Genomic DNA, 25267 nt, shown 5'->3' with positions numbered 1-25267 from the left:
TTATTTAATTTATTTAATTTATTTAATTTATTTAATTTATTTAATTTATTTAATTTATTTAATTTATTTAATTTATTTAATTTATTTAATTTATTAATTTGTTTAATTTATTAATTTGTTTAATTTATTAATTTATTTAATTTATTTAATTTATTTAATTCATTTAATTCATTTAATTTATTTATTTTAATTATTTTAGTTATAATATAATAATATTTATAATAAGAACACACCACACAGGTAGGTATAAAGATAAACAAAGGAAAGGCAAAAAAACTTGTTTGTGCTGGAGGCTTCATAGACCGCCCATGCCAACCTCGGTTATTCAATAATAAGTTGAATTTAAGTGTGCGTAAAGATTACAATCGTTTGAACTGGTCAAAAACCTCATAATGAGGTAACTGAATAGACTGGGTTTTTATTTCGGTTACCGGTAACAGAGGTTAACTCGATCTGATACGGTTACCGAATCAAAGTGTTACCTTATTAAGCGGTTACCGTTATGGTAGGGGTTTTTATAAACACCTCTAAAATAACCCTATGAAAAACCCCGGTTAAGGTAACCGGTTCCTGTCCCTGCTATTACTACGCATACAATACATTTTGCAGCATATTATTTAGCAGAAGATTACTTTCACCGACTTTAGTTTAGCATAATTTTATGTACCATAATTATCCTGCAGCATACTCTTATTATGGCATAGTGATATTTTCTGTTATTAGCAGAAAAGTGGGTTAAGTTAAGTAAGAACCGCGACCCCCACAAAATTGAACCTGTGCCAGAAAAGAAAGTTATATTAGGTTGGAACTGCGGCCTCCTATAAAACCAACGGCTGCCGGAAAAGTAGGTTAGGTTAGGTTAAAACTGCGACCCCCTACAAAAACGAACAGCTGCCAGAAAAGTAGGTTAGGTTAGAACTGCGACCTCATACGAAAACGAACACATGCCAGAAAAATAGATTAGATTAGAGCAGCGGTCGGCAACCTTTTAGCAGCCAAGCGCCAATAGTAGTTAACGGAGGTGACGCGGGCCGTACTTTGTTAATATTTATGACTTTATGAGACATTGTCGTTTGTCACTATTACATACAAAACAGCCAAGGCGCCTCTCGGGCCGCAAGTGACAGTTTCGCGAGCCGCATGCGGCCCGCGGGCCGCAGGTTGCCGACCGCAGCGTTAGAGCATAACATTAAGATAGGTACCTATCATTAAATTATGAAATTTATTTCATAATCTATTATCCGACGGACTTTATAGTTACTGATTATTTTACCGTATAAACACACTTTAAAAACAAGAAAACAGCAATTCCATCATAACTCTATCCGTCTATATATTACCTCTTCACGCTTAAACCGCTAAAATGATTTACGAGTAGATGGAATTTGGGTCTGCAGATAGTTTGTGACTCGTGGAAGGACAAAGGGTAGTTTTATTAAATCTTTAACACCATTCCTCGTAGACGAAGACTCAACTTGATAACTTTATGCCACCTAAATATTATGCAATACGTTAATCTGGGAAAACAATATTCGCTTAAACGACTATTATTAACATCAAAAGTATGCCAACACATGGTTCTGGATTTTAAAACTCTGCGAAATGATTGTATGCTAAATGATATATGCGAAAGGTAATTCTGCCAAACGACATTTCTGCCAAGTAACATTATGCTATACAAAAATATGTCAAAAAGCTTTCTGCAACACATTAGTAAACCCTATTTTACACAACCTATGCAAAATATCTTTGTTCAGCTGGAGAAAAATTATGCGAAATAATTTTATGCGTAACATTACATTAGGACAATCAATTATTATACGACGAGATCGGCACCCCCTATGAATGCTTGCAAATCCTGTAGTGTACTAATTCATCACAAGTGTAATAATTCATATCTATTTAATATACAATATACCAAAAACGCTTATTTTGTTGTAGAATCGACATCGAATACAACACTGACAAAGTGACAGACGCCAATGACAGTATGCTGGACAGAGTGAACATAAACATGGACACGCTGACGGGCGTGAACAAGCCCAGCGAGAAGTTCACCGCGTCGGTGCGCCCGGGTGCTGCCGTCTCCTCCTGGAACCACTCGCCCGTCATCGCCAAGATACAGGTACGAACACTATCCTACACCACAGTGTAAAAAGTAAGATGTTTGCGTAAATGCCGACACCGCAACACAGTAGGGTTATCACAGACTTTTACACAACTGGTCAAAATAATATGTGACAGTTAATAAGACACGCTAGCCCTGTAAGTAGCACCGAGCTACTAATAATGGCGATGTATGCAGCTCGGGTGCGCGCGACCCACCTCTCGCACCCCGCACGATTGCCCTGTCTAGACGGCCTCGTCGAATGACTGTATTGTTTTATAGACTGTGCCTAGACTAAGGTCTGAAGCATGGTATAATAATATACTCCGCCTGGTACTCTCTTCCGAGATTCGCGAATGACCTAACTGACACAGGCCTACGTCATCATGCTGTTTACAGGTTCTCAAACTTTAAAAAGTGGGAGAATTTTAACCAACGGTGAAAATTATAATAACGGCATTAATTTTAAGTTATTCATGTAGAAACATAGTAAAGTAAAACAAATCTAATGTATTAAATTTTATTATATATTAAATTAAACGTCTGAAATTTCTTTCGTGAATCGGAAGATATTACTAACGAATAATTAAAAATGACGTGTTATTGTAAAATTTAAGATAAAATACATATAAATGAAAATTATAAAATTATAAAGAAACATTTTAACTTATTAACCATAGGTATAATGTACCCATGTAACATGTTATGTTGAAATAAAGTGGCAATGTTATTGTGACGTAGGCCTGTGTCACTCTGGGAAGAGAAGACCATGTTTTATTAGACCATGGTCTGAAGCTACGCACTACGAGTAGTATATCTTACATCAGAAATATGTATAACAATTCACAATACCAAACAGGACGGTCGTATGCAGTTTGAGTTGTGTAATTGCTGTGGTTTTCAAGTTCGGTGGTAACGCAAATGCAGACCTTAAAAAACAATGGAGCAGAGTGAACAGTGTTCACGCTACCTGAAGTAAAACTTGACTAATAAATTAGACTCGTTATAATTTGCTTGTCGATTTATTACATGTGTAAATTGCTTTGCGTGTTCATTTAATCTAGGTATTTCTAGTTGAATTTAGTGGGAAAGAAACGTATATTAATATATTAACAAAACGCAATATCAAGTCCAATGTTAACCAATTTTAAAAAGGCAGTATGTTTTTTATTCATTTAATTACGTACGTCGTCGACTGCCGTGCGTTTCGAGTCTAAATTAAGACAGCTAGACATAATGCTTTTGGTAAGTTCCTCATTGTACATTTATAATTTTCATAAAATGGCCTAAAATATTGTAACTAGCCATATGCCTATTACATAGTATTAAGCTCATTTATCAATATAAAACTTACATTTATAGCAGAGAAGGGAAGCTCATCTGATAGGTCCTTGCCGGCCGTGTGTTTACGTTCATGATTTTGATTGAATTTCTAAACAATGGTAACTCGAAGCACTTGATTTCATAGTCTAGTCTTTATCACATGTATCCCACGATTAAATTAATTGCTAATTAACTTAGGAAATACAAAATAACAAGATTTTTTTTGTAAGATTGGCTTTTGCTGCCAGGGCACTTTGCCAACGTCAAGTTTCTTTAAAAGGTTAAACTGCAGAGTGCACCTACAATTTAGCCCAGAATTTAGGATTTAGAAAATTATATATTTAATATAGCTTAAATAATAATAAATTACCAATAAACACATATAGCTGTATACATACCAAATATTTATAGACTTATATTATTTTTATCTAGGAAGTATGCCAGAAGTTTTAATACATTGGGTTCAGGACTAGCGAGAAGAGATTTTACGTTACAGGGGAGGGAGATTTTGAATTTGGCTAAGAGTTCGTATAAGGAAAGACTGTTTAACGGACATTCGAAAAAGATATGTTCGATTGTGCCTACGCCATAACCGCATTGGCATTCCGGGCTACCTTTTACCTTTATCTTGAATAGAAACTCCGGAGAACACACATGACGCAGTCTAAGGCGAATCAGACTACTCGTTACTTTCTTTTTAAACTTAAATTTGAAAAACCAAGGTTTAGAATATTTTTTTTGTTGAATTTGAAAGAACTGTAAATTATTATTAATAACCCAAAGATCAGACCAATCAGAAAGCAGCTATGATAATTCCGATTTTTTGTTTAAAATACTACGCGAATTCCATTGTACTGCCGTACACATCTTGAAGTCTTTTATTTAGGATTACACACAGGGATTCAATTTTGGAAGCAGCGTGTTACGGTAAATTGTCTAGACTAAGAAGCATCAAAAGGGAAGATAGAAGGGAGTCAAGGACCTTGTCATTTAGTTGCGCATTCCCATTCCCACTGACTTGGGGTTGGCGGATAGGCGGGGAAAAAGAAGAGTTGGCGTTGTCAGAGTGATTCCCTAAGTCTGCATTCGACTTTTCGCGGAGAGCATAACCATTTTGTGGATCAGGGATTCTGTAACTATTTATTATTGATTGGTGGGCTACCTTGTCTTATCCCGGATGGAGAGGAGCCCTGGGTTTCCTGGTGATAGCAATGGTTTTCTTGTAAGATGATGTAGCAGCAGATTCAGCAATTTCAGCGTAGGATCGTTTTGATGAGGGGAAGAGATGGGAGACTTCGCTAAATGATATAGCCTCCTCCGACATAGCAGTCTTGATTTTATGTTGCCCATCGTATTCCGGACATTTTTTATCGTCAGCTGGATGGGCACCAGAGCCGAAAAGGCAAACTACATCATTAAATGAAGTACACTGCGAGCGTAGGTGTGGCTGGCTGCATTTTGAACAGCGTGGCTGAGATCTGCAGTGAGCCATAACATGGTCATACCTGCAGCATTGCCGGCATTGAATTACCGGCAAATTGTACTTTTCAGTAAGAAAAGAGTTGTGAAATAGGAACACTCTTTGAGGTATTTTTTGCCCATCGATAGTTAAAGCCACTGTCTCCGTGGGAACCCATTCGTGACCTTCACCTACCTTCTTTTTTGCATTGAGGCGTCTTACTTTAATAATCTTACCAAATCCATCAGGCGTTACCCGCTACTACTTCTTCATTGCTCAGATCCTTGGAAACATTTCGAATGATAAACATTCTTGCCACGTTGAAAGTCGGGATAAAAGCAAGGTAACGCGAGTTCTCTTTATTAACTGTCTCTAGGAACCTGTTAGCAGAAAGACCGTTAACAAAGTCAAGGCTTAACCGATTCCTGCCTATCTTACGAATTCCCCCCTCGAGCAAACCTTTAACATTATTAGAACACAAATACTGCCCAAATTTCACGGGGTGTAGTGAAATATCATGTGCATTATCAGAAGATGGATCTGGCTTCATCTGTACGTGAATCACATACGGACCAATGTCCGATTGGGTGTAGCACTGCCTACCAATGGGGGGCGATGCTGACGCTTGAATCTTCGTTGGTTGAGTTACTTTTGTTTTCTCAGGAATGTCACTCGGGGTCTCTTTTAAATTAATCGCAGGTCTTTTGAGAGATGAGGATTTAGCTAAAACGTACTCTTCTTCCATATCAGGAGATATTGATGCTACGCGATCTACCGCCGGAGGACGTAGCGGGGAGTTTAACTCCATCGTAAGATTATCGGCCGGCCTGGGTAATGGGTTAGAAGAACCCATCACTCTGCCGGCCATATGAGGACGAACTGAACCCAACAAATGTAATATATATATATATATATATACAGTGTGTTTTTTTTAAGTGGGACAGTATGGGGAAATCCCAAAGTATAAGAGATACAGGGAAACTGTCTTAGGAAACATTAGGTACTTTTTTGTGAAAAAAAAAATGGTATAGTCAAAATTTTGGTCAAGTGTGAGTTGTCCCTAAAAATGATTAATTTTGATGAAATTTTTTTTTGACGCACATCTACTCAGTTTCATGAGGGGATCATTTTATTGTATGGGAAGAAAAAAATCGGGACAGCAGAAGTTAGTCAAATTTAAGAAAATCGTTTTCATTTTTACAACCCGTGTAAATTGAAAACCACTGCCCACTGCAAGGTTTTTATTTAAAAAATATTGCCTATTCCAGTTTTACATTTGAATTTGGAACACTTTATTTGGTTTAAAAAGGATTAAAATACTTTAAGATATTCTTACGCGAGCCTTACCTTACAAATCTAATTTAAAAAAAAAAACAAATTTTAAATTTGGAACTTCTTGAAACAAACAGTATTTTACTTGATATTTCATTGTTTAAAGTTAACATTATGTTAAGTTTTCGTCATGGAATTACCAAACTCGCATAAAGTAGATTTAATTGAAGCGTATTTTGTAAATTATCGTAGCTCTGTGAATGCGTTACAGTGGTATCGGGAACGTTATCCGGACCGCGATCAACCGGACCGCAAAATTTTTGACAAACTGGTGAAAAATTTAAGAAAGGGAGGCTGTTTTAAATTAAAACGGAAGAGACGAGCCACAGTAATAAATGAATTTACAACTATCGCAATCTTAGGATATTTTGAAGCCTACCCAAAAGCCTCATTGAGGGAAGCTGCTAACACTATCGGTGTGCATAAATCTACAGTACGAAAGGTATTGAAGGCTTACAAGTACAAGTGTTACATAGAAGGTCATCTTGTACAAGCATTGCTTCCAGGAGACACTGACCGGAGATTAGCATTTTGCCAGTGGTTTGTAGCATGCTCGATTAGAAACCCGTCTTTTCCAAGCCGGATTATTTGGACAGATGAATGCAATTTTTCAAACAATGGCATGTACAATAGAAAAAATAATCATTTTTGGGCACGTACAAACCCCTTCCGAACTACGGCAACCCATAACCAGGTCCGCTTTTCCTTTAATTGTTGGTGTGCAATATTAGATAATAAAATCTTTGCCATTAAAATTTACCATGGAACATTGAATAGTCAAAAATATCAGGAAATATTAAACATGGCTGTGGATTTAGTAGATATGGCAATTCCATTAAATAATTTGAATAATATCATCTACCAACAAGACGGCGCCCCTGCTCACAATAGTATCGCTACGAAACAGTTTTTAAATGAACATTTTCTTGATCGCTGGATGGGCACAAATGGCCCTATTAAATGGCCACCACGTTCACCCGATTTAACACCGTTGGATTTTTTCATTTGGGGGTACCTTAAAGGTCGAATTTATGCAGATACTTACAACTCGGTACAAGAGTTAAAAGACGCAGTGCATTATCATTTGAACAACATACATCACAACGCCTTGTCTAAAGCTACCAGAGGTGTTCTGAAACGCGCTCGTGCCTGCATTCGACAAGAGGGAGGCCACTTTGAACATTTACTTTAATGTAAAATTATTTTATTAAATTTACCTAACTTCTGCTGTCCCGATTTTTTTCTTCCCATACAATAAAATGATCCCCTCATGAAACTGAGTAGATGTGCGTCAAAAAAAAATTTCATCAAAATTAATCATTTTTAGGGACAACTCACACTTGACCAAAATTTTGACTATACCAATTTTTTTTTCACAAAAAAGTACCTAATGTTTCCTAAGACAGTTTCCCTGTATCTCTTATACTTTAGGATTTCCCCATACTGTCCCACTTAAAAAAAACACACTGTATATATATATATATATATATATATATATATATATATAATAATTGGGCAAATAAATAAAGTAATATTTGCATTAAATCTGTCCCTAAAATTAATAAAATATAAAATTTGGGCCGAGAAAATTCTGAAACGTCACTACCCGTCCCGCACTCCAAATTCCCAATTTCCAACAAGGATTTGTTTAGGAAAACATTTGACAGTAAGACAGGTTGTTGACTTTGATAGGTGAACAGGCGCGTTGACGTTTTGATAAGGTTTTAAAAAGTAAAATCCAAAAAGCATGAGAAAGTTTAAAAATACAATAATTTATTTTTAATGGTTGATATATATTTTAATACATTATGTTAAAAATAAACAAGAAATATTTCGATACAGACGGGAAACTTGGAATCATAAGGGGACAATTGCTTACACTTTCGTATTTCACAAACATGGATTGAAGAACTTTACTTCGAAGAGGATTATGTCGTTATTTTTATGACTCCATTGGTAGCCTTAACCTTTCTAGTATTAAAAGATTATGATATGAGTATTAATATGCAGGGAATAAGCGTTTTCGGATAGCAAACAAACGAGGATATATGACTTTTCTTCTTGACGTGTTGAAACTGGCTTGTCGCTAGAAGCAGTAGTATATAAGTTTGAGCAGGCATTGTTTGCGGATTATTCATTCTCTGATCTTCGACTAACAGTGTCTCTGGCTTAGGGCACACCCCGGACACTGGCGATCAAATGTATGAAACAAACGCGTTCCTACGCACACAGTCTAAGCTCGTGTAGGTGAACGCGTACCATGCTTGTGTGAGTGAGATAAGACGTGCTAGGGTTCTCGCCATTTTGTTGACAAGTTCGATGACCTCAATGACCCAAAACTCATTGCGCGAATTAGGAAGAAATAAGAATCATATTATGCTGTAAGGTGGGTATCTAAGCTCGATTTATACAATAGTTTCCTATTTTGAATCAGTATAAACGAAGTACCAAAATTTTTGTAAGGAAATTCAGGCCACCAAAATATTACGTATTGAAAACATGATTTTTTTGTTCATATAGATATTGTGTTGTTTTCAGTGTGATCTGATAGGTTTAGGTCTAAAACAGATAGGTTAAGAGCGCTCTTACAAGAAAAGTCGAAATAATGCAAAATTGATGATACTAGTCGACAAAATTCAGGACTTTGCGCTCATTATTAGATACAATGAGTACTTGTTCCAGTAAAAGCGTCTTCTTATCTTTATAAATATCGTTGTAAATATTAGAAAAAGGACTTATTAAATTAGTAATGATTTTTTTTCTGATGGTCGTTTCCGAAAAACCCCGTGAAGCACTGAATGGCGAGCTCTTATTTGGAAATGTTGAGAATTTTACTCTGCTAAACCTGGCTATTTTGTATTACTAATACCCTGTACTTTAGGCATATCAAACTATATTTTTCCTACATACCTTTGAGAAAGAGAAAATCAAAGTAAAACGAACTCGATTTTCTCTCCGAAACAAGTGTCAATTCCTACGAAAATCTACTTAATATCGAAGTCATTTTCATACTCAAGCAATCTGCAACGTTTGCTTATACTGTTGGTATACATTAGTGTTTATGAAATTCTACTATAATTTTTTGGCAATTTTTTGAAAACTACTCTATATTACCGATGACGCGCGCTGCGCCAGCTCAGTGCCGCGGCAGAGCTTGTAGAGGCAGGACGTGTGTCGGTCGGCTCCGCACATTTTCAACGGCGACGACGAGGTTTTTTATCATTGTGTGCGGCGGGCGCCGTGTAAAACGCTATACTGTGTGCGTGTAAACCGCAACGAGAGACTTTGATCCTAGCACTGTTTTTATAGTATTATAATTTATAATGGTACAGTTTAATAAACTACCGGACAGGATTAAAAATATTTGAAACGACCTGACATTCTATATGTATTTATTTGACTCAAGATAGTACTCAGGGTCTGATGATGGAGCCGGAAGGTGGTCACCGGTACCAATCAACCATGCAACTAAACCACTTCGTGTTTAGGCTCGTTTTATTCATCTCAACAAGATCTTTGACACAAGATAGTACTCAGGGTCTGATGATGGAGCCGGAAGGTGGTCACCGGTACCAATCAACCATGCAACTAAACCACTTCGTGTTTGGGCTCGTTTGATTCGGCTCAACAAGATCTTTGACTTAAGATAGTACTCAGGGTCTGATGATGGAGCCGGAAGGTGGTCACCAGTACCAATCAACAATGCAACTAAACCACTTCGTGTTTAGGCTCGTTTTATTCGTCTCAACAAGATCTTTGACTTAAGATAGTACTCAGGGTCTGATGATGGAGCCGGAAGGTGGTCACCGGTACCAATCAACCATGCAACTAAACCACTTCGTGTTTGGGCTCGTTTGATTCGTCTCAACAAGATCTTTGGCACAAGATAATACTCAGGGTCTGATGATGGAGCCGGAAGGTGGTCTCCGGTACCAATCAACCATGCAACTAAACCACTTCGTGTTTAGGCTCGTTTGATTCGTCTCAACAAGATCTTTGACACAAGATAGTACTCAGGGTCTGATGATGGAGCCGGCAGGTGGTCACCGGTACCAATCAACCATGCCACTAAACCACTTCGTGTTTAGGCTCGTTTTATTCGTTTCTATAAGATCTTTGACACAAGATAGTACTCAGGGTCTGATGTTGGAGCCGGAAGGTGGTCACCGGTACCAATCAACCATGCAACTAAACCACTTCGTGTTTAGGCTCGTTTGATTCGTCTCAACAAGACCTTAGACACAAGATAGTACTCAGGATCTGATGATGGAGCTGGAAGGTGGCCACGGGTACCAGTCTACCATGTAACTGAACCACTTCGTGTTTGGGCTCGTTTGATTTGTCGCAACAAGATCTTTGACACAAGGTAGTACTGAGGGTCTGATGATGGATCCGGAAGGTGGTGACCGGTACCAATCAACCATGCAACTAAACCACTTCGTGTTTGGCTTCGTTCGATTCGTCGCAACAAAATCTTTGACACAAGTTAGTACTCAGGGTCTGATGATGGAGCTGGACTGTGGCCACGGGTACCAGTCTACCATGTAACTGAACCACTTCGTGTTTGGGCTCGTTTGATTTGTCGCAACAAGATCTTTGACATAAGGTAGTACTGAGGGTCTGATGATGGATCCGGAAGGTGGTCACCGGTACCAATCAACCATGCAACTAAACCACTTCGTGTTTGGCTTCGTTCGATTCGTCGCAACAAGATCTTTGACACAAGTTAGTACTCAGGGTCTGATGATGGAGCTGGACTGTGGCCACGGGTACCAGTCTACCATGTAACTGAACCACTTCGTGTTTGGGCTCGATTGATTCCTCGCAATAAGATGTTTGAGACAAGATACTACTCAGGGCCTGATGATGGAGCTGATGATGATTGACAGGTACCCGTCGCCACCTTCGCGCTCCATCATCAGACCCTGAGTACTACCTTGTGTCAAAGATCTTGTTGAGATGAATAAAACGTGCCTAAACACGAAATGGTTTAGTTGCATGGTTGATTGGTACCGGTGACCACCTTCCGGCTCCAACATCAGACCCTGAGTACTATCTTGTGTCAAAGATCTTGTTGAAACGAATAAAACGAGCCTAAACACGAAGTGGTTTAGTTGCATGGTTGATTGGTACCGGTGACCACCTTCCAGCTCCATCATCAGACTCTGAGTATCACCTAGTGTCAAAGATCTTGTTGAGACGAATCAAACGATCCTAAACACGATGTGGTTTAGTTGCATGGTTGATTGGTAATGGTACCTTCCAGCTCCATCATCAGACCCTGAGTACTGTCTTGTCTCAAAGATCTTGTTGAGACGAATCAAACGAGCCCAAACACGAAGTTGTTTAGTTACATGATAGACTGGTACCCGTGGCCACCTTCCAGCTCCATCATCAGACCCTGTGTATCTTCAGTGTCAAAGATCTTGTTGAGACGAATCAAACGAGCCTAATCATGTTACTACATGGTTGATTGGTATCCGTGACCACCTTAATCATCATCAGATCCTCAGTACCAGTTCGTTTTTAAACCCTCGTTGATACAAACTTTACAACCTATAGGTACCAAATGCAATGACGAAACATGTAAATAAGCGAGTAGGTACCTATAATTTCTTTCGAGTAATATACCTTCATAAGTACGAGTATGGGGCTATTCATAAATTACGTCGTTTCAAATGGGAGGAGTGGGGGGGGGGGGGGGTCTGGACATCGGATGATGGTAACATGACGTAGGAGGAAACAGATTCATCCGAAGCTTGATTTTTGGATGATTTGAGGGGTGGGGGGGTCAAAAATCGTCAAAAATAGATGACGTAATTTATGAACAGCCCCTATGTACATTTGCACTGCATTTAGTATTTTCGTACTTACCAAATAACAGTTTTAGAACTTTAAAAGATAAGTACAGTTAGTGTTGTTATGGTTGATTTCAATATGCTTCGCGAAGGATCAAGAATGTTTAATCCATCATTGTAGTGCGAGTGTGGTAGAAGGGATCGGCGTACTGAGCTCGCACGGCCTGCCGCAGCGCGTAAAATACCTAAACTCGCTCAACGCCGAAATGTAATAGCGCTCTTAAAAGAAATACTAAACATAAGTACCTATTGTAAGTTGGTATTCTACTAAAACATAAAACACTTTAAAAATAACTGGGTATGTACTTGCCTTGATTCATACAATGGGAATCTGTGGAACTTTCTTTTAGTTTTGTCGTTTATAGAGCTTAAACAACCGTACACAGCACAACACACGCCCATTACAAAAGGATTTGTAAATATTTGTTTAATATTTTACGTGGCCTCCGCTCTGCGCACCGCGTCGTCGCGTCCTTGCCAGCCGGTAACTGAGAGGTAACCGAGAGCGGGTGGGCGGCACTTTCAACGGGAGGCAGGGAGTGTCCATACTGTACGTTAGTACTATTTATTATACTGTGCTTAGGGCGTACATAATACGGGTAGGTGGAGTTTCTCTGCTACTTTTTCTGTGTTTGGGTTTGCCTGGAATTATCCTGCTAAATTTAAACTTAGAATTTGTGTCTGTGTTTGGTCTTATGGTAAAATATTGTCGTAACGCTAAACTTAGATTATTGTGGAGATTCTTTGCTTACCTGTATGTGTTTCATTTGTCGTGAAGTTTTCTACATTGTATTTCTGGATTCAGCTTTGGGGAACGATACCGTTACAAAGCGAGGATTCAGAATAGCAGTGATTAAGGGAATTTCATGATTTTGTTTTATTTTTCGTGGGGTTCTTTTGTGAAAGTAAACTTAGATATTCTCGTACCTTTCATAAGGTGTCTTTTTGTTATTTTTAAAGCCAGATCATTATTTGGACTGACAGTTTGTCCAGCTAAGCATTCACTCCGCCTAACGGTGGCAATGGATTGGATGGTTAGGAGTCTTTTGCTCCGAGTTTGAGAGGACTTGGCACCGGCTTTTATAACTACATAAGCGGTGAAATATCTCCCTGGTCTCAAGGTGCAACTGCTTAGATGAATTTGGGTTAAAAATTTTGTGCGGTAAGGTGTTTAATCGTCTAAATCTACTAAAAAGGTAATATTTTCATTTTAACTATCAAAATTCTGGTCTTCTGGACTAGAAATGAAGTACTTGTATTGTAATCAGGTTTCTAAGGTATTTACAAAACAAATTCCTTAATATCAAGCTGGGTTTAAGAACACAGACTTTTCTGAGATAGACAATCGAAGAATGGTCTGTTTTAGGGAACCTTTAGCAGGCAAAGTTGATAATCTTAGTCGTATAAAACTTAATATTTAACAAATAAACTTAGTACTTCGTTTATACATCTAAAAAATCAGAAATACAGTTTATACTTTTAGTTCTGGGAAATGGGATTAAAGGATTAGTATCCTTAGCTTTAGAATATAAAAAAAGATAAGTAATTTTGATGACTGATGCATACTTTGACACTTCTTTTCATCGTCATCTAGGTACGCTTAGGTTGCGAAGTGTTGGTCATAGCCCTTCCGGCTAAAATGGCAGGGCAGGTGTTCCGATTGATACTTGCAAATCGGACTAAGAGCTTCCAAACCTGCATCTGGTGTAGAAGTCAGCAGCACGTGTGATTTATTCACACATCGTTTAGAAGATGATAGTTAATTTTAATTAACCTTAAAATGCTAGGGAGTAATGGGGCTTATGTCAGGAGTGCTGCTTCTATATTACCCCGGAAGCTTAATAGGTGTAGCAGGATTCTATCAACAAATATTTTATATATTTATTTCATCATATATGCTGCATACCTCAATATCATTCTAGGTTTGGGATTATTAATGACACTTACATTACGCCATAAAACTCGTATTTCCTATAATTAACTTAAATCGTTTCATCCTATTTCTTAGCTACGTATTGAATTATTTTAGTATTTTAGATATTCGTTCATTAAAATCTAGGTAGGTAATAATATCTAAAACCAGAGTTCCAAATTTAGCTTTAGGTACTCATTAAAGAACCTAGGCTTCCGCGGTCCACTTCGAGGGTTCCTAACTGTTAACTAGACGATCACAAAGCCAAATTTTAGGGGTAGTTATTAAGGGGGGGTTTATCTATTAATTTATATATTTGGGGGTGAGTACAATATACAGCAAACATCACTATAATTACCAATCTTTCCATATTACAAAGTTATTTAGATACTATAAAATCATCATATATATAAACTGATAGCTGGTGTTGACTATATTATGTATTATCAACGTCGGGCATTATATGCTATTGCAATCCCGACATCCAATCTTCCAATTGCGACCCCTTCGTGCTGCACACCCAAGCCCTAGAGCTGCACACTGTTAAATCTACATGAGGCAAAAGACACATTATCCCGTTATCTGTTGCCACCAGCCTGTTGACTCTTATCACCGTGTTTACAGTTTCAAGGTGACGTCCATTTATGTTATGTAAACATAAAGGCTTCGGGCAATGAAATTTGACTAAGTTTTGCCTGAAACTGGTTTCTTTGGTTGATGACAGTCGCTTCCGATATACAAAAACTGTATCATTGGCTAATTAGCCAACCAGCGGGCTCAGCACGGTTCCATTTTTATCGACTATCACTATGCGCGTCCCTTTCGCACTTACATACTTGTTAGAACGTGACAGGCATGGTGACAAGGGATAAAAACGCGACCGTGCTAAGCCGCCAGAGCATCATTTTATCCTGACCAATTGGTCAGGATAAAATGATGCTCTGATGTTACAGTCCATAAGAAAGTTCGCGAGGCATTCTAATTTTTCTAAGCATAATTATGAAGAGAGTAAGGCGTGTGCAGGTCGATTTGGACACCTAGCCCGCTTAGTTACTGCCGCGGTTTATCATATACAGCACTGTACAGTCAGCAGCAGAAGTTGCTAAGCGGGCCAGGTGTTCAAAATGATCTTGACGCGACTTTATTGGTAAGAGAATAAGAGCGTGTCAAGGTAATTTTGAACAACTCGCCCGCTTAGCCACTTCTGCTGCTGACTGTACAGCAGTTTGCCATCTCGAGTACGCGAAGTCTACCCATCTCAACTCAAGGAAAGGAACGGTCACATAGCCTCTCTCTGTCACAATTCTCCCTCGCTATCGCCTAATGCACGCAACGCGACTGTTGTCTTCATCCATTTTACTGTTCCCAATATTTACTAATTTCCATGTATGTATACATAAACTAATATTTAACACCATATGTTGTTAAATCGGCTAAAATAGAATGCCTATAATGACATATATACAAGTCGATTCACAAGAACTCCCAGCTAGCTCTGGTGTCCTATTGGACTATATTTAGTCCTCCAAACTTATTCCAAGATATATAATAATATACCTACCTTGCAAATAATATGTATATTGCTATAAAATAGTATATAAATTGTCATTATACCAAATTAGAAACTCTTTAGTTCAACGTAGTCATACATAATACTTTCACAGTGTGTTATTACACCGCACAGCGAATCTATTGAATGCATCGCGAGTTGTTACGATTCCGATAAATAATTTATTTGTATTATGAGGACTACATTTCCTTTTACCCGCACGGCTGCCTCTGAAAATATAAAGACAATGGTTTTATAAAAGCCAGTAAACGCTTATTACTTCTATTTTATAGTTATTTGGTTATCATTGATATGTGACGCGATAATAATGCTTGCGCTAAATTTAAGAAGAGCGTAAGTGCATGCTTATATTAAGGCCAAAGCGTCGTGTTTGTTATAAGACCTAGGACGTAGACAGTAGTTCTACTTACCACTATCTATGTGAGCCAATGACAAGGAAATAAGTAGGCTATATTTTGTATTGTTTTTATTACATGAATAATAAAAAATAACTTGGCACTACTGAATATGATGCAGTGAGAATCTGATGTCAGTAGTTAAGAGGTAGTGGGTTTGATTCCCAGCTGCGGCAGACTTCACCGTGATGTATCTATAAATCTAAAGTTTATACTTTTAGTATGTATGCTTGTTTACAACAATTACGTTACAAATTATCGTAAATGCTTTCGATATTTCCTGCTCTAATTCTTGGATTGACTTTATGATGTTTTATGATGGTATAAAGGTTATTAGGATGGCGAATGATCTCATTGTATTATCTATTATAATAATTCTATTATAAAGAATGCTTGAATACCGCAATGTGGCGTAGTTCGCGTGCGAGTTCTTGAACCGATACAAGTCGTATGTACGAGTAACTGAAGAAAATCATTGCTTCAAAACATGCACCAAAGAGGTTTATTGACTTAAAAATGGTTGTCTTCTGGTACCGATATACTCATTCGTGAAATAAAAGTATTTAAGTATCCCGTTGACCACCAGCGCTCTGTCAGTGGCGTGCCTAGGGTTTTGGAGTAGGGCAAGCCGAAAGATATGTTTTCGTAATAACTGTCCAATCTTCACTCTTCGGACTCAAATGCATTCTGCTAACGTGTGGAGGCGAGCTAATAATAGCGCACTGAGGGCATACTATTACTAGATAGAATATTACAAACATATCAGCAATTGCTTACCCCCGGTGGCTTTGATAAAAGCCGTTTAATTTATTTAAGTGAATTTCATTTGTATATACAATATTAACAAATTTACACGATAATAATTTACATACAGTTGTGCTGTGCGGTTAGAACAATCTTTTTGTTAGACAAATAGCTCGAGCTTGGTTTGTCGCTTTGAACATGTTTTTCTAGAACGCCGTCATATTTTGATAGCAACGATACAAGTTCCAAAAAATTGCCCCTATTTAATGAAGTGTTTGACTCATCGTGTCCTCTAAAAGGAAGTTCTTGCTGTGTTAAATGGCACACAATATCGACTAACCTCTGAAAAACACTACGATTATTGTCAACACGCTTGTTATGATTTGATATTTCTTCTGATAATTGGCGCGACAAAGAGGCCTCGTCCTTTGTTTCCCAAAATTGCTAAAAGAAATCACTGCACACATATGTTTACCGGAATTCATGTGCCTCTTTATCGCTCCAGATAAATTATTTAAATCGTTATAGCCAGAAGTATTCCAAACGTTAATGTCGTTCGAAAAAAATATGCAACACCAGCAATACATCTTATTTGTATGGGAACAACCAACAATCCAATGAGTTTTGTAGACGGCCCTACAGATATTTCTCTGACGCGACTGACTTGACTGAGAAATACACAAGTCGGGTGTTGGTTTTGCCGCGGAAATTATGTCCCGTTTTTCGACAAAGGTCAAAGACTTTACCTTGTTTTGGTTGACTAAAACGTGGACGCATTTCAAACCGTCACAAGGAACCACTTCTTGATCCATTGTTAACACTTATTAAACTAAACGCCACAACAATGAACAAATCCACATTCACTATTTAATCAAATTCACTTAAACAAACTTTCGTTACTTTCGTCTCGACCACTGACTCGGCTCGACTAAATAAGTAATAATACACTTGAAGTAAACGCGAACGCGCGCTCGTTCGAACTTATGCAGCTTACTTCACTCCAAACAAAAGCCGAGCTTAAATCGCCTTATAAAATTGCTATACATACCAACAAATAGTTACATCGTTCTTTGGCGGTTTGTAGGCTGATAGTGCCCAGAGCGGGACGAAAAAGCAAGCACGGTTGCAAGCTAACGAGTGCGAGTACGAGCAGGATAGCTAGAACATCCTACGCCTGTTTTGTTTCGCGCGGACGGGACGCCACGCCGCGGCAAAATTTTGCAACACGCTCGTGCCGCGGTTCGAGGCCGCTGTGGCTTGAATTTAATAATAAGGGGTTCGTTTGGCGCGCGATTTTAAAATAATCTTTATTGATCTTATCACTACGTAATTTCGGTAAGGCAATTAGTTGCCTTAGGGCAAGCCCGGCTTTTGGGCTTGTATGGGAGTCACGCCACTGAGCGCTGTCATAGGGCTCGAAACGTCGAGATGTAATTTAAATGTATATGATCCGTTAAATATTTTTATTATCACAATTGTTTATTTGTAGGTGGGATCGACAATGCTAATAGGCGCTAAGAACATACCTCGGCCGCAGCTCTCGTTCAAGGACATGATCGACAACTCAGACAACCTGTGGGTGCCCAAGATCTCCGACAAGCCGAACAGCGTGAAGCCGCTCGCACTGAACATACTCTACAACGACACGGGGGAGGCGGTTGGGTTAGTATCTCACTCCATTTATAAGGTCTATAAGATTTATTGATTGTATAAGATGTTAATATTTTAGAAAATATGGCGTCCCGAGTTTGACAGCCGAAGATTTCGCTGTATGTATGGTGTAATTTTTTTGTGCTAACTGTGGGCTGTCCATCTGCATAAGCTGTCAAATTTGCGAAAAGTATTTACTTTACACGCCTAATACAAAACAATTAATGAATTTTTGGTTTAATTACATATGTTAAATTAATAAATTGAACGTTCCAGGTACGAGCATCCATACAAAGTGGAACTGGACATATACCACCCGCCGGGCTCGTTGATCGACCCCGACCCGGCGCCCCCCGCGTACCCCAAGCCCCTCGCGGAGACCACGGTCACGTACATCGACACGGAGCACCAGCTCGACGCCCTGGTGGAACACCTCACCGGCGTCACGGAGTTCGCTGTGGACGTCGAACATCATTCCTACAGGAGTTATCAAGGTAATTTTAATAAAACTTAGTTGGCGGTGTAATTTATAGGTAGGGAGGTCGCGTATCTCACACAAATGACATCAAACACAATGCCATACTCTTTAAAATGGCTGACAACATACCATAAACATAAACTATGTACATGTTTGTATGTCACCCAACATGAAACTAAAACACGTTTTGGCTACGGTTTTGACATAGGTAGTGAAAAGTGAGAAGTGAAACAAACTTCTATGTGAAGCCCTTATGTCATTTGAAAGAAAGAAAATACATTTATTTACGTCAACCAACCAGTTAAATTATAAATTTTACATAGACACATACATAGACGTTAAATAGGACCCCCACTCAGCGTAATGCTACGACGGTAAGCCGTTGATTTTCGGTGGGGACCTAATGGTGGTGTTTTGGTATGAGGTTTTTTTTATGTATTTAACTAAAATAAGTATTAGAAACGTTTAAGAAACATGACATCTTATTCCTTAGGAATTTATTTTAAGCTGTTGTTATATTTTGTTTTCAGGGATAACGTGCCTTGTACAAATCTCGACAAACGAAGGCGGAGACTTCATCATAGACACACTAGCGATAAGGGAACACATACACAAACTGAACCTAGTGTTTACGGACCCGAAAAAACTCAAAGTAAGTTCAACTTATTCAACATCTTTTAAGACTCTAGAGTTCTTTAATTAAACAGAAAATAGCAACAGCGCATAATTTAAGTTCAAAGTTAATTTATGCGCTGGCTATTATTTTAAATGTTTAGCGTTCAAACGACAAATCTATGGTAGGATCTTAAAGATTGTACTGATTACTATTGTAATGACTTTGTGAGCTGTAGACCTTGCGAACTTCCATGGTACCGCCTCTGTGAAAACAATCCAAAAATTAAATCGAAATAAAATACATAATAATCATCGAATTTCACGAGAATTGGTTTAGAAATGCGGCCTGCAAACGACAACTGTCGGACATACAAACAGCAACCCTCCTAACTGTACATCGGTGGACCTTATTACAAAAAGCATAAGGTCCACCAATGTTACAGTTAACAGTGTAGGCGATGGTACAAAAGCATAATTGCCCAAACTGCAACGGAGACGTTTCGCGAGCTATAACATGCTAACCGTTAATGTGGTAGGTGTTCCACGGCGCCGAGATGGACGTGGTGTGGCTGCAGCGCGACTTCGGCGTGTACGTGGTGGGGCTGTTCGACACGCACCAAGCGGCTCGCGCGCTCAACTGCTCTTCCAACTCGCTCAAACACCTGCTGTGGCAGTATTGTCAAGTCGACGCCGACAAGAAGTAAGTTTCTATAGCCAACAAGTTTGTCAGTAGCAAAAAGAACGATATTAAAATTTTCTAGGGCACAATTACCCTGCGCGCCTAAATTTTTTAAATATGCCGCTTTTTTCTACTGACGGAAATGGATTGACACACCATTTTTTTTTAAAGAGATTAATATGTCTCTACTGGTCGAACGTCTCCCTTTTTTTCCTCAACTCGGATTCTCCAGACTAAGGTCCGTAGGCCGTATTACCACACCACATTTGTGTTGCTTAACTTCAAACTCATCCGCATCCGGGTCAAGGGGACCCATAATACGCTACTGGGGACGGTAGATGTCCCTAGGGTCTCCTTGACCCTTAATATAGTGGAAAGATTTGCTGGCTATGGATAAGGTCTTGATGGCTCAGATGGCAGATCGCTGGAGTATCGATCCAGAATCCTTGAGTTCAAGTCACCGAAGACAGTAATTTTTCCACTTTTAAATTTATTCTAAGCTTAATAGCATCGTTCGCAGACGTTTCTGCTTGTTGTAGAGAGGGTAGTGGTGTCGGATGGCTTATGGCGCGGCGGGATGGCGATGGGATGGTCTTAGTGGACCAGCGATGTTGCGTACGCACCTACGCGTGGCCCATTCCATAGTGCGTGCTCTCAACCATCGCATAACCATCTCGTTGGCCAGCGCTGGGCCATCGTGTGTAGAGGAGCTATAAAATGTATCTTAATTCAATTATTCTATGAATTTCTAAGTAAAAAAAAGTATTAAAAAGCTATCGCCGCACTCAATTCCGCATCGGTTGTATTGACAAGTTAATCAATAAATTAACTTGTCAATTATTATCTTAATTTTATTATATTTATGTACCCTTTCTTCAATCACTATTGTGGTGGAATGGCCCGGTTTTAGGGTTCTGTACCTCAAAGTAAAAAACGGAACCCTTATAGGATCACTCGTGCGTCTATCGGTATGTCGAAATTTGGTAGGCAAACATGTTTTTCGGTGACCCAAAGACGAACAAGTGACGTAAATAAATAAAATGTATCCTATGATTGTACGAATGGTCCTCGTCAGGCGTGGCTCACTCCGAGACTTCGTCGCTTTGCTACAGGTAGTTAAAAGTACATCCGTTCCACACCAATTTTGGTGGCTAGCCATAAGCCGCGCGTGGCGCTGTCGCCACCTAGCGGCCATATCTGTCCTGATCGTAACAGACGCGTTTTGTTAGAGAGTGAGTCTTCTGTACCTAGTGCTATTATTTATTCTGTGCCCTCGTTCCAGATACCAGCTCGCGGACTGGCGCATCCGGCCGCTGCCCGCGGAGCTGATGGAGTACGCGCGCATGGACACGCACTATCTGCTGTACATTTGGCGACAAATGAAGGCGGATCTGCTGCGCGCCGCCGCCGGCAAGCCGCAGCTGCTGCTGTCCGTTATAGAGCAGAGCCGGCACATCTGCGGCACCGTGAGTTTAATACAAATAGATATCGCTTTATCTGTATGTTGAGGTGCCTACTACACTTAATATTATAAATAAGTGTGTCTGTCTGTTACCTCTTCACGCTTAAACCGCTTAACCGATTTAGTGGAATTTTGGTATGGAGATAGTCCCGAAGAAGGATATAGGGTAGTTTTTATGCCAGAAATCAAGGAGGTGGAAATTTGGTTGTATCGATAAAAACCAGTTAAATAAAAAAATAAGCTACCCACATTACTAATTAAACGCAGACGAAGTCGCGGGCAAAAGCTAGTCTATTATAAATATGCGAAGGTGTGGTGCCGGACTGTTAGGTTTGAAATTTAACATAATAATTTAAATTCATGTCTAGATGTGGTATCAAACAAAAATATAATTTTATAAACATTAAAAAATAAATAAAGGAATAACACTTCGTATTACTACTAGGGCCATCTGTTAGAAAAATTATGAATGTAAATTCGTGCTAATGTACTATGTGCTAACTAGAGATGCAACGGATAGTTGTTTGGCCGGATACCGGATGTTCGGCCTGACCAGCGGCCGAAAATTCGTCCGGCGGAACTATACCTACCTACTTTTCGGTTTTTCAGGTGCGCATTGTGCAGGCTGACCTGTTTCGTAGTGAACGTTATTAGCGCATTGTGCAGGATGACCTGTTTCGCAGTGAACGTTTGCGCGGCCTCTTGGTTCGAAACAAATGCGCGTGCAAGCGAGTGGAATGTTTAATTTGTATTAAAAGACATCAAGGAAGACCACAAAAGCGCTGGTCAGACGACATAGTTCAAATAGTTGAACAGGAATAAATTGGATTAAATTAGCTACAGATAGAGAACAATGGAAGGGACTCGAGGAGGCTTTTACCCAATAGGGATCAGTGAAAAGAATTAACAAATAATACAACAACACATAAACAAACATTATATTCTATGAAAAAACACTACATTGTACATATATTGTACAAAATTTCGCTGAAATAAATAAAGCTGTAATAATAATTAAAATTAGCCCGCAGGGCAGCTTGTGGCGAGCTGTTGGGGAGTAACGACCCCACGGACCCGAGTGCTCCCGAGAGTCGGTCAGGGTCTCCGTCTCCGGCGTGTCTTCGTCGGTCGGAGTGGACCCCAAGGGGACCCGCAGGACTCTCAGCTCTGGCTTGCCTTCATTGGCCGTCCAGAGAGGAGTCGCTAGAGCTATATGCTCCAGGGGTGGAAGTGAAAGATGCATAAGACGCGAGTTGGCACAGTGGCTGGTAACAGCCACTGGGTAGAAAGCGGCGCACGCCTATCGACACCCCTGAGCCGCTCACACCGATGTTGCTCCTGGTCGTCTTTACGACGGCAGTTTCAGGGGCCCATCTAGTCAGCGGCGAGTCACCGCCTGCCTCGATGACGGTGTTAACATTGTTATGGCAGGTGTCCGGACCTCTTTACAATAGCCCAGTCTCATTGTCCACCCAAACTTCAATCCATAGACCGGTATACTGTTCACTTTTTCTACAATAGTCCCAATGCCTGCTGCGACCGGTTCATGGGTGTCTATTGTTGCGCCTGTGAACGGGTTCCAGCAGGCGTTCTACATGACATTAAAGCTCTCCAAGGGGCCTCTACGTGTTGGATCTATATCCCCACGCAAGCCTATCAAAAGACCGGGATTTATAGGCCCGTGAAACCCGAAATTAAAATTATAAACGAGTAAGATTATGACTGTGACAGTTTCATAAATTCAATTTGTTGACTCCGAAATCAAGCAAATTTACTACCCGGTATCCGGCCGGATAGTAGGTCAAAATCTGGTAGGTGGTGATGGTGGTAGGTGGTGGTGGTGATAGGCCGGATACTAGTAGTAACCAAATATCCGGTGCATCTCTAGTGCTAACAACGATGAATATAAAAGTGGGTTAAAATTTTGGATTCTGACCCATCTCGCTTCGCTCGGTTTGATTCCCAATGATTCGGTCAAATTGTGTTTTTTGAAAGACTAATTATAGCCAGCCTTTTATGAATGTAGTATGATACCTTAGGGTATGGTGCTTTACGCACACAAGCGTCCCTTTCCCTCCCCCTGACGCAACCTCCCCTTTTTGCATGAAATATGTCCTGGTTCACAGTTTTTAAAATTTTTTCAGGAAAGTATACATTTTAGGAAAAAAGTGTCGATCAAAGAAATAATCCTTAATAAATTCTTAATAAAAAAGGTCATATTCATTTTTTTTATATGATGCACCATATTCATGTATTAGCTTGTCAAAATTCGAAATAACATAGTTTTTACTTAGGGTTCGAAACTGATTTATTATACACGGTGTAACATGAGGAAACCGAATAATTTTAACAGCGTATTCCTGATCATATTTAGAGACAAAAATGTCCTATAAACTTTTTTGAAATTCGCCTTGTTTCAGAGTTAATACCAATAAAGAAAAAAAACAAGTTTTTATTGTTACATAGTGCAAAACGCCTTTTTGATGGCGATGTTGCTGCTATGGGATTTAGTCTAAATATCCTTATTGATAGATGTCAAAAAGTGACAAGTAACACTTTGCAAAAATTAAGTTTTACGAAAAAAAAAGTAAAAATCCATTTTAAGCGACAAGTTTACCAATAGCATTTACTTTTTATGTACAAAGACATTCAAAAAATAAAAAAAAACCAATTTTATTATTTCTCTTTTTTGAATATATTTGTACATAAAAAGTAAATGTTATTGGTTAACTTGTCAGTTAAAATGGATTTTTACTTTTTTTTTCGTAAAACTTAGTTTTTGCTAAGTGTTACTTGTCACTTTTTGACATCTATCAATAAGGACATTTAGACTACGTCCCATAGTAGCAACATCGCCATCAAAAAGGCGTTTTGGTTCAAGTAAGCGACTAAGTGACCTTGAGACTTAGTGTATGGCCTGAGTGAACGCTCGGAGCGGAGCGTCCGGCGGGGCGTGCAGCATGGCGTCGGGCTCACAAGTCATTTGAGCAGCGTGCTCTAAGGCCGCTCCTATACGTTTGCATTTGTTTAACATGCCGCACGCCCCGCCCCGCTGCATGCCCAACTCGAGCGTCCACTCAAGCCTTACACTTACGTGCCACAGGTAGTTATCATGGGTGATATTTTAGAGCGCGTTTACGTCGCTCGTAACTAAGGCCTTATTATAGATGGTAAGCTGCGTTTTGAAGAGCACGTCACGGAACTATTGCGAAATTGTTTTTACAGACTCAGTGTTTTATATCATTTCCGTGACTTTATCAGCGTTGACTTGCGAATAAATCTCTGTGACTTACTAATTTTATCTAAGTTGGGTTGTGCCGATGTTGTCTACGGTGATTGCTTGCTGGCGCATACTTCTAATTTGGTACAGCCATGGACTAAACTATATTGGTTATGGTCCTTGGTACAGCGTATACAAAATGCTTGCGCTCGATATTGTTTTAATGTACCATGCCGTTCCCACATCACACCATTTTTAAACAACAATAAACTATTAAATATGTATTTTTGGAGTTATGCATACCAAACAACCATCATATTTATTTAAGAAGTTACAATGCTCCAAGCGTGAATTGCGGGGCGTTCAACGGCTTGTTGCCCCAAAACACAGTACGTCTGCTTTCCGTGGCAGCTTCCGATACGCCTCCACGAAGTGTTGGAATAATGTACCACCACCTATTAGA

The 25267-nt window shown here is 39.3% G+C and overlaps 2 protein-coding genes across 2 annotated transcripts in view; one reads left to right on the top strand and one right to left on the bottom strand.

Annotated features, from left to right (window-relative positions):
* Positions 1-25267, bottom strand: part of LOC134804104 (uncharacterized) — a 450088-nt gene that overhangs the window by 407904 nt on the left and 16917 nt on the right. The window lies entirely within an intron of this gene.
* Positions 1-25267, top strand: part of LOC134804261 (exosome complex component 10 homolog) — a 36849-nt gene that overhangs the window by 6079 nt on the left and 5503 nt on the right. Inside the window, exons 3-8 of the mRNA XM_063777232.1 lie at positions 1942-2125; positions 18190-18362; positions 18627-18844; positions 19359-19480; positions 19980-20143; positions 21405-21588. Of these exons, the coding sequence (XP_063633302.1) occupies positions 1942-2125; positions 18190-18362; positions 18627-18844; positions 19359-19480; positions 19980-20143; positions 21405-21588 (1045 nt within the window). The remainder of the gene's footprint in view (positions 1-1941; positions 2126-18189; positions 18363-18626; positions 18845-19358; positions 19481-19979; positions 20144-21404; positions 21589-25267) is intronic.

Source organism: Cydia splendana, chromosome Z (assembly GCF_910591565.1).
Source record: "Cydia splendana chromosome Z, ilCydSple1.2, whole genome shotgun sequence".
NCBI classification, from domain to species: domain Eukaryota; kingdom Metazoa; phylum Arthropoda; class Insecta; order Lepidoptera; family Tortricidae; genus Cydia; species Cydia splendana.
This window is presented reverse-complemented; position numbering and strand designations above follow the sequence as displayed.